Genomic DNA, 10,119 nt, shown 5'->3' with positions numbered 1-10,119 from the left:
TCTCTCTCTCTCTCTCTCTCTCTCTATATATATATATATATATATATATATATATATATATAATTATATCTATTGATCGATCGATCAATCGATCTATCTATCTATCTAGTTATGTATCTAATTATGTATGTACTAGTTAGTCTAGAACGTGGATTCGAAATCCCCCTGCACGAAAAATTACACCAGGGCAAGTAGTGCATCTATATATTTTATTGACTGAAACAATGGCATAGTGCTGCCAAAATTCTTTCATAAAAATGATGGTAGATGGTGCTTTTGAAGGAGGCATTTTAGAGATTAGGGATAATACTTTAAAAATAACAATAAATAATAATGGAAAACAATACCTACACAGTATAATACATTACAGTACACTATGGATTATATGATTTTAAGAAATCTTAGCCAAACAGTTGAGAAATTTTACATAGGCCCATAAATAATTCTGTGTAGAGATGTTAAGCCACCACAAACAACCCGTGCACCCACACGTATATCAGTTACAAGTAAACAACAAGCCAAATTACGGCTCACAAACTGGTGGCCACGAATTTTCGGGCACTTTGTGTCCACAAACTGTTTTGTGGTGGCTAAGAATTTTTTGCAGCAACAAATTGTTTGGTCCACAAACTGTTTGTGGTGTCTAAGAAATTTTTGGTCCATAAACTGTTTGTGGTGGCTAAGAAATTTTTTGGTCTATAAACTGTTTGTGGTGGCTAAGCATTTTTTTCATTCACAAACTGTTTGTCGTGGTAAGAAATTTTTGGGTCCACAAACTGTTTGTGGTTGCTAAGAAATTTTTTGCTACACAAACTGTTTGTGGTGGCTAAGGAATTTTTGTGTACACAAACTGCTTGTGGTGGCTAAGAAATGTTTGTGTCCGCAAACTGTTTGTGGTGGCAAAGTAATGTTTGGGTCTGCAAACTGTTTGTGGTGGCTAAATATTTTTTGGTCCACAAACTGTTTGTGGTGTCTACGAATTTTTTATCAAATCAATAAAGGTAAAAAGCGTGATATAAAAACAGATGCATAACCTATAATTAACATTCATAGCCATTTCACATTTTGTAATGAAATAAGAAATATTTGACCTAGAGATATATTTATCAACTAGCAGGACACCCGGCGTTGCCCGGGAAATTAAGCGCTATCTATATATCAATCTATAATTCTATCTATCTATGTATTTATCTTTTTATCTATCTATCCATCCATCCATTTATCCATCCACCCATCTATATATCTATCAATCAATCTATAAATCTATTTAACTATCTATCTGTGTATTTATCTATCTAACCTATCGAAAATAGTCTTGCACACTCTGTATCAAGTCAGTGCAAGGTAAATGTTGTTACAATCATGACATGGCGGATGTAACATAATGCATGTATAGTAACACAATGTAACACACATTGTATAGTAATTCAAGTCAGTGCAAAGTGAATCCCGTTTATTTAGTGCTGCTTCAGGGGCCCATTTATTTAGTGTTGATGCAGGGGCGCCTTTATATAATGCTGCTGCAGGGGCCAGTATATTTTTCCGTTTTTTTGCTTAGATGACCTCGAAGGTCAAATCGAATGTGCCCATGACATTCAGCACGAACATGTACCCCTACTGAACGTCTTTGACATTTCTAGAGTGCTCCGTATAGATTTGCATCGAGAACAGACAAACAGACACACATTGAAAAATATGTATTAGATGGGGAATTGGGCCTCGGACATCGGTAGCCGTTGACTGCTAAGATAATTTTCTTTGGCCATTTTTATACGGTCAAAGTGGAGCCAGGCGGGCTGCCACCACGTGTGCATGGTAAAATCAGATATATAATATTCACCTTTCTCGTAGCATCACACCCTTGGCTGTTATATGGTTATATGGTTTTTATATGGTTTTTATATGGAACAACTTGATATATATAGATTTGTTACGTTTTTTATACTTTATTTGGTGAATTTCAGCCCACCATGGAAAAACAATTAAAATATATTTGATCTGTAACCTACATAGGCTTCGGTGAAGTCTTCCCGTCAATTCGCGCTATTATTATCATCTACCATAGTTTATTCTGGATTTTTACTAAACTTTTAAATGTAGTAAAATTTGTAAATTTTTTAAATTAATGGTCAAGTGGCAGAAGTACATACTAAACAGTAAAAAAGTAAAGAAACAAAAGATTCCCCCAGGTGGGACTCGAACCCAAAATGGCCAGTTTAGGAGACCGATGGCTTATCTATTTGACCACCGGGGCGTTATGCGTAGAAAGCATTATTCAGTCATCCGAGATGTTAAGTGTTAACAGGTGTTAAGCTGTACGCACCGCCATCAATATTTATTCAATGTTTAACTTTTTAACTTTTTTAAATTTTTGTTTCAGCCAGAACCACCTCCGAGACATGCTGATTCTGAATATATCTTCCAGTCTGTTTTCCTCTAGGCTGCGTAGTTCTCTAGTTATAAGAGTACACACAAACTCAACCACTTTATATATATATACACATATAGATAAAGCTATGAAATTATATCATTTACATGTAAGGAATCATACAAAGTATCACCACTCTATATCATATAAATAAATATATATATATATAAATAAACTGCGCACGTTTATACTATTATAATTTGTATACAATGATACATATCTTTATTAATTCATCTTTCTCTCGTGCCATGATAGTCCACAATCCATTATACCAACTATAACAGATGCAGAACACACTTTAATAATAAACGTTGCAGTGTAGAATGTTTTACTTCTCTTGAAACGTGTCAACTACGAATAACCTACAAAATACAGTAAGTTAATGCCACCACTGAAATGCCGTGGTTCCGACAAAGCAATCCACTCAGCGTTACATACAGGGGTCTTAGTAATTCAGCTCCGAGAGCCGAGCTTCATACCTAGTACCACACTTCTAGAAAGATATGTTACCTTGACACAGACTTAGTCGACATCGCAAGTTTACTGTGTAGATATCACAGACAGAGCTCTCATAATAGTATTTATGGTCAGACAAGCGGTTGATTGTCACCTGCCTTATTGGTCTATATCGAGTTGGAAACAGAACAGTTAATATTCTTCAGCATAAACAAACATCACCGAACAAAACTATAACATATTATACAGACAATTTTAACTATACGTACGTGAGACCAAAAAATATATCACTACTAGAGTACACAAGGATACAGATGAATAGTCTTTGGTGAGTAACCAACCCTTTCAACAGAGATATTGTTCGAGACAGCTTCTAATTAACACCAGCAAAAAAAACTCATTCTGCGGCACTTTAATTATAGAAATTACCGGGGGGTTATTATGCGGGTTATGGACGATTTATTGATATATCGATGTATCGCGATACAAACCTTGACAATGTGTCGATATGTTTGACTATTCACGAAACACGCATCGATACTCTACTGAAAAAAAATCCATAACGTTTGGTAGCATAGTTTCATCAGAAAACAAAAGAAGCATGACACAATTCGCAGTTCAGTGGAAGTTGTTTATCAAGTGCTCCACGATACTGATTTCAGAGATCCATTCAAACGATTTATAGAGTACTGGTTAAGCATATAGTTTGTTGAGTAGTTTCTTTTGAAAGTATCGTGATACGTATCATATCGTGAAAGGCATATACGGATCATATTGTGAGTTACCTGTATCGTACCACCCCTTCATAATTAGTCAAGTAAAACCGAAGAACATCACTAATAAGGCCATCTTTCAGGAGATTGTCAAAACACCCTGTAGATTATACTACATTTGATTATTGTCGTAGAATATTTGATCTGCAGCACACACACGCACACGCACGCACACGCACGCACACGTTCGCACTCACACACACACGCACGCACGCACGCACGCACGCACGCACGCACGCACGCACGCACGCACGCACGCACGCACGCACGCACGCACGCACACACGCACACACACACACACACACACAAACACACACACACTCTCTCTCTTTCTACATCCCTAACTATATATACCTTCTACCTAATCACAACCAGTGCAAAATACTGGGTGCGCTTCTAAGCCACAAGCTTTCCCTGGTAACGTTTGTAACATATCTCACCAAGAGATATGACTGTATGGACTCCATGGGTCACGCAAACCAGCATCATCCCAGCATCATCCCAGCATACGTGCACAAATTCATTACAGTACATTGGATAGCTCGTGTGAGTTAAAACTGGTCAATTATAATATTGGGCTAAAATAAATAACACCTATCACCCATTTATTCTCAACTATATCTTATTTCGACTCTTTTCATGACCCAACTCAAAGCAGAGCAGAAACGAAATTGATAGTAGCAAAATACTGGCGCATAAGTAACTTCAAATAATATAAATCGCTACTCGGCTTACCTCCCACTTTCCTACGTAGGTGAGATAGGTAGAACAATGCCCCTCACCCTACCACCACATAAGCTGAGTACATGAGGCAGACGAGGGAGAGCATCACCCACTCACCTCACAAACTCTGAGTAGATGAGACAGATGAGACGAGTGCCTCATCCACTCACCTCACAAACTCTGATCAGTAAATGTGGGAGAGCCTCGCCCACTCACCTCACAAACGCCGAGTAGATGTGGGAGAGCCTCGCCCACTCACCTCACAAACGCCGAGTAGATGTGGGAGAGCCTCGCCCACTCACCTCACAAACTCTGAGTAGATGAGCGCGGTGGAGGAGATGGCGTCGCCGAGACCTACAGTTCTCAGCGGCTCCTTACAGATGAGCACCGGCGAGAAGTAGTACGAGACGTCGCCGCGCTGCCAGCCGACGGCCGGCTGCGTCGGGTCGTAGGTCAGCGACGCGTCGTCGCCGAATCGGACGTCGCGCGGCATGCGCAGCTCGACGATGTCCGGCGTCAGCTCCAGCTGCATGCACGCCTGCTGGCCGGCGACCCGCGCGCCGGCCGCGATCGCCTGCCGTGTGTTGTTCCAGCGGTCCGTCCGCACGCCTGCACCAATGACAGCCGACGGCGAAGATGTGTGAGCGGTTTATACGAGGAGCACGCGTGCACACTCACACGTCTACAGGCACGTGCGCGCGCACACACACGTGCGCGCGTACACACACGCACGCACGCACACACATACACGCACGCACGCACGCACACACACACATACACGCACGCACGCACACGTGACCACACACCCACACGTGTGCACACACATACGCACGCACACGCACGCACACACGCGCGTCTCTATAGCGTCTATAGACTACTATAGACTGCATACACAATATATAACGTCATTCTACATCTCAGCTGGTTGCGCCATCGCATCTATGCAGCTGCTGCTATGACACACTCACCTATGACGTGATAGGTTAGACTGTGGTAGTGCACGCGTGACAGCCGATCGCCTAGCGACGTCAGCAGCCAGTGCATGATGTCGACGACCTTGTCGAGGTCAGGCTGCACGGCGACGCCCTCTACGTACATGCTGGCGTGCGGTCCGCCCGCTGCGTGCGAGAGGAACGCAAGCTCCTGCTCGTTGCAACCGATCGAGTCGACGAACGGAAACAGCTGTGCGGAACAACGATCAGGAGTTAGTATATAAGGCACGCGTGAACACCTGTTAACTGACGCGGAGCATGCAGGCATCGTTGGATTTTCCATCGCTTCGGGAGTTAGTATATATATGGTGTGTGCGAACTTGTGAACTGGACGAGAGCACACGCACTATAAAATTTCTCTTCATTTTAGGATTTAGTATGTGGTGTGAGCGAGCTTGTGAATTGACGTGGGGTGTACACGTTTAACTTCTCATCATTTCAAGATTTAGTACAGGGTGTGGGTGAACTCGTGAATTGAGGTGGGGTGCAGACATTAATGGATTTCTTATAATTTCGGAAACTGTTGCTGGATCGTTATTATTAGTCTTATATTTTTTAGTTTTTATTTTACTTTCCGCTGTCATTGTTTTCCTTGTTTTTTAGCATATGTATTTGTTTTGTTTTTGTTTTGGGAAATTCATCATTTGTGCACATTACGCAGTAACTGCGCAATTCAATATACATGTACCCAGAAGTCGCTCAGTGACAGCAAAAATGCCACACTTACCTGTGTCACTACTTGTGCCGTGAAATTCCGGTCCGCCATGCTGGCTACCTCAAGATGAATGGGCGTGGATGTGGGCAATGTCTTCAGGTGTTCTCTGAGCCCTTGCAGTTTCTTTTGCCACAGCGACTCCTCATGACCATCCAAGAGATGCAAGCCGGCCAGAACAATTAGGTCCGGATCCCATGAAGCCAAAGTATCAAAGAAAGCCTACCGACCACGAATCGAATTAGGATTATCACGCATTAGCGAAAAGACCAACCATACACACGATCCATGCAGAGGGTACATTATAGCGATCACTGTTTGTAACATTTATTAGTAAATTATACTTAAAATAATATTAACATAATTGCTAAATATAATTATAATAGTATATAAAAGTAAGTAAAAAAAGTAAGTGGAGACTTTGTGTCCTCGAAATAATTCCAAAAACAGCATGGTATAACAAACACTCAATTGCATGCAGAGACAGATGACACACATTCAGAACCACACGTAGCCGATCAAGAAGGCAAAAACACAGAGAGAGAGACCGAGCGTACCGACTGTACATATGAAAAAGTTTGCGCTTACTTCCCGACGTGTGCCGATAATAATTTCGAGAATCCGGGATCGTTTGCTACAGACAGAGAGGAAGACGTACTTACACTTACATGCTGCATGAGTAAATGCGAGTTGGACTCGTCGTGTGAGGTTATGAATCGATTTGCGACCGGAGCGCTGCGGCCTCCCCATATCTCATTCTTCTGGTACTCCATAATCAGATGCACCTCATCTTCATCTATGAGGGCCTTCTCCGGCACTTTTACTGAAGTGTGGAGCAGGGAGAGCAGTTTCGGACCAACGGGCCCCACCAGCATCACCTGTGTTAAGGAAACACACATGATGTTACGACACACGGAACTCAAGTGAGACAACGTAGCAATATTTCATGCATAGTCAGTTTTGACATCGGTTCAGCTGAATAGGAGAATCTATTTAGGATATTAAATGTAATTAAATTGTTGGGCTATGTTCGAAACTCGAACTTTGCTTCAAAAACTGTTGAAGAGGGATCCAACTTATAGTATAAATTTCATATCATAGCACATGCAACATATGGCATGGTTACCTCTGTTTCAGGAAATGTTGAAGATATTTTCTGTGCCATTAGAGCAGCATTTCCTCCTATGTACCACTGCATAGGAAAATTGGGATAGCATAATAGTACATGTATGTTTTTGGCTTATTAGCCAGAAGAGATGAGAAGAACATTTTAGATGACCTTCACACATACTACACACAAACTACAGACTATATTATTTGTTTATCACTTGACAGATAGTTACTGTAGTAACCCCCCCCCCCCCCCAATTTCATACAGTCCCGCACTATTATTGTTACTAGGTTGAGCAATTTTGATTTAAAAAATTAAATAAATCACCTGTGCATTTTGTAATGACGAAGCAGCAGTTACAACAGAATTGAATCCTGCTTCATCTTCATAATATCTTTCTGCAGCTGAGCCTAAACAAAGCAATTACAATAACTGATAACAATATGACTTGAATATCATAAATATATACCCAGAATATCAATATCACCATAAAAATCATGTTTACCCAGCTAGTGTCATGTTTACCACTTATCATGTTTACACGTTTATACATAGTTACCTATCCGTGTTGACCGTTTGCAGAAATGAAGTCGGCTACGTGAATTAATTATATTTATTCGTGTGTGTCGTAGTACTATACCATCGGTAAAAACCATCACACACACGTACCTTTGCCAAAGAAAAACGTAAATGCCTCCTGGAGATGTTGCATGTTTTGTAACGTCGCATGATCAGCAGCTTCCCCTGGCTTTAATCCCAGAGCTCTCATTACCTCAGTGCCATTAACGATTAGGTCGACATTTGTGTTTATCCTAAAAGCAATTGATCACAATATTTTATAAAGACGTTTATCATGTTTATATGGATATTTTGTTAGGCAATAAACAAGAGATAGATTCAGCATAGTTCAGTACTAGCAATAGACTATCATATAATTACAATGGATTAAAGTTAATTATTCACAATTAAATCTTTCTATAAAATTATCATCCATAAATAATCAAGAGAAGTTATGAAAAAAATGGATGTGGCAGGGGAGATTACTGGGTCTTAAAATAGATCCAGATATATATATCAGAATCAGCAACGACACACCCAGCCCACATATCAGCACACTATATGCCCTGTTGGACACACACGTGTCGCGCGCATGACAACCCAGTGACACACACGTGTATCAACCTGCCGATGACATGCTGACATGACCATTAATCCACCATGTGATCTGCATTGGTAGCAACATCACCCTGTTTACTGCTGTTTTGCAGGCTTAGTGCTCATGCACCAGTGAAACACACCAAGAAAACCAAGTTAACCACAAGTTGCTTTACCTTTCACCTTTATGGCCAAGCCGAGTAGAGCAAATGATAAATGTCACTAGCACCCTAATATTTAAACTAAGTGTCTAATTAAGGTTCTATACTGTTTTGGACATCACATAAGTATTTATAGACTACTGATTTTTTACTAAAATGATGTCATTCTAGCTTTATTACAGGAACAATACTCTAGAATTTGAAAGGATATTATGAGACTTAATTATTGCATAAAGAATAGTATATCCCTACAAATTACTGTTTCCACACATGAGTGTGTTGTAAATAAGCATGAGAAATCACATGTGCTATCATGTAATTGTACGACTCTACTGCTCTCACTGATAATGTTGCACTTTTGAATTTGAATTTTGCATAATGAGACCACGAGCTAATCGCGAGCAATTATAATTATACCTAACTAAATTATAATAAACAACCTCCTGGTTACAGAAAATACATGCATAGCCTAACTTAAACTAACAATGAAACATGAGAAATTGTAATCCTTCTTCTCTTAAAAATTAAAAAGAAATGGCCTTGGCCAATAGGCTATGACTGAAAAGTTGCATTGCACAACTTGTGGAAGCACAAGTTTGCACTTGCACACTTCATGTGTGTAAGCACATATATATATCTACAACACTGGTGTTGTAATCAAACGATCATTAACATATTTTAAAACATTTAAAGATACCTCTGGTAAACACTGAATCAGAAGATTTTGCTTGCACTTCAGGTCTGATTTAACTGAAAGTATGCAGTAAACCGTTATATCATGTATTTCAGCATGTCTCCCCTGAAGCTGGTACAAGAATATCATAGATGAATCATAAGGGATTTAAAGGATGCTTTTCATACAATTATTAATTTAAAACCTAACTGTAAAAAATATATCATAAGTAGTATATCATAGTAATTATCTCAACAGGTTTCATGTTTAATATTAGAATTCATTTTAAGATGAATCTTATAACCTGTCTGTTGTTTTTAGAGGTGTAAATTGTGTGAATTCATCACCATATGGCACTGGGAAAGGGAGAAAGCTGTCCAGAAATTGTTCAGATATTAGTTGTGGCGACCCACAGGTCTGGCCGGCCAGTACATAAACTATAGCATACCGACACATGTGGAATATATCCGTGTGATCACTGAGAATCTGAATTCGAATTTGTTTTTAAATCTTACTCCTTTATCTCAAACTAGCTAATGTAAATTTGCTCTAGATAAGTTCTTTTCAAAGTATAATATTTTGGTCACCTCATCAAATCTCCAAAGCCTCATTATCAATACAGGAAATCTATTCATTGAATTTCATATCAAAGTCTAAATAAATGTCTCCTACATTAGCAAACAGATCAACATCTTTTCTTTATCGACCTTTTGCCGTGCAACCAGTGGACACAACTAGTTTGCTGAGATAACCTACCTAGAATATTATCAGATCACAATTTCAGAGCTATCAGAGTAAAATGCCTCAGTCATGCACACACGGGAAATAGCAATGTCATGCTCTGCCCAGAACTTGGGGTGATACTCCATTAGGAGTGTTCCCAACTTTAATGTCATTAATGGTCATAATAACATATATATATATATATATATCAG

At 39.7% G+C, this 10,119-nt stretch overlaps 2 protein-coding genes across 5 annotated transcripts in view; one reads left to right on the top strand and one right to left on the bottom strand.

Annotated features, from left to right (window-relative positions):
• The window catches only part of LOC106807175 (WD repeat-containing protein 47-like), an 8,505-nt gene extending 5,881 nt beyond the window's left edge, over positions 1-2,624 (top strand). Inside the window, exon 8 of one of the 3 annotated variants that reach the window (XM_014809444.1) lies at positions 2,381-2,624. In XM_014809444.1, coding sequence (XP_014664930.1) covers positions 2,381-2,582 — 202 coding nt within the window. In that variant the 3' untranslated portion in view covers positions 2,583-2,624. The remainder of the gene's footprint in view (positions 1-2,380) is intronic. The other 2 variants (XM_014809447.1, XM_014809446.1) reach the window with 2 other exon arrangements.
• A 1,299-nt stretch (positions 2,625-3,923) lies between these two features.
• LOC106807177 (ADP-dependent glucokinase-like) lies at positions 3,924-8,016 on the bottom strand. Of its 2 annotated transcripts, XM_014809448.1 has the most exons (8): positions 7,865-8,016; positions 7,523-7,605; positions 7,211-7,276; positions 6,747-6,962; positions 6,100-6,306; positions 5,349-5,562; positions 4,683-4,989; positions 3,924-4,639 (listed from the first exon to the last, which is right to left on the bottom strand). In XM_014809448.1, exons 1-8 carry the CDS (start codon positions 7,962-7,964, stop codon positions 4,636-4,638), a joined length of 1,197 nt encoding a protein of 398 aa, XP_014664934.1. In that variant the 5' UTR covers positions 7,965-8,016; the 3' UTR covers positions 3,924-4,635. The 2 variants fall into 2 exon arrangements, with proteins under 2 accessions (XP_014664934.1, XP_014664935.1); XM_014809449.1 differs by having other exon boundaries at positions 3,924-4,989; positions 6,753-6,962.
• Between the last annotated feature and the right edge of the window lie 2,103 nt (positions 8,017-10,119).

Source organism: Priapulus caudatus, unplaced genomic scaffold, assembly GCF_000485595.1.
Source record: "Priapulus caudatus unplaced genomic scaffold, Priapulus_caudatus-5.0.1 Scaffold198, whole genome shotgun sequence".
In the NCBI taxonomy this organism is placed as follows: domain Eukaryota; kingdom Metazoa; phylum Priapulida; class Priapulimorpha; order Priapulimorphida; family Priapulidae; genus Priapulus; species Priapulus caudatus.
This window is presented reverse-complemented; position numbering and strand designations above follow the sequence as displayed.

Excerpts from the sequence above, each read along its gene's own strand:
- LOC106807177 (XM_014809448.1), bottom strand. The coding sequence starts at position 7,964 with ATGAGAGCTCTGGGATTAAAGCCAGGGGAAGCTGCTGATCATGCGACG. Across the intron at positions 7,277-7,522 it reads CGTCATTACAAAATGCACAG|TGGTACATAGGAGGAAATGC; the intron begins GTGATTTATTTA and ends TTTCCTATGCAG. Across the intron at positions 6,963-7,210 it reads CAACATTTCCTGAAACAGAG|GTGATGCTGGTGGGGCCCGT; the intron begins GTAACCATGCCA and ends TCCTTAACACAG.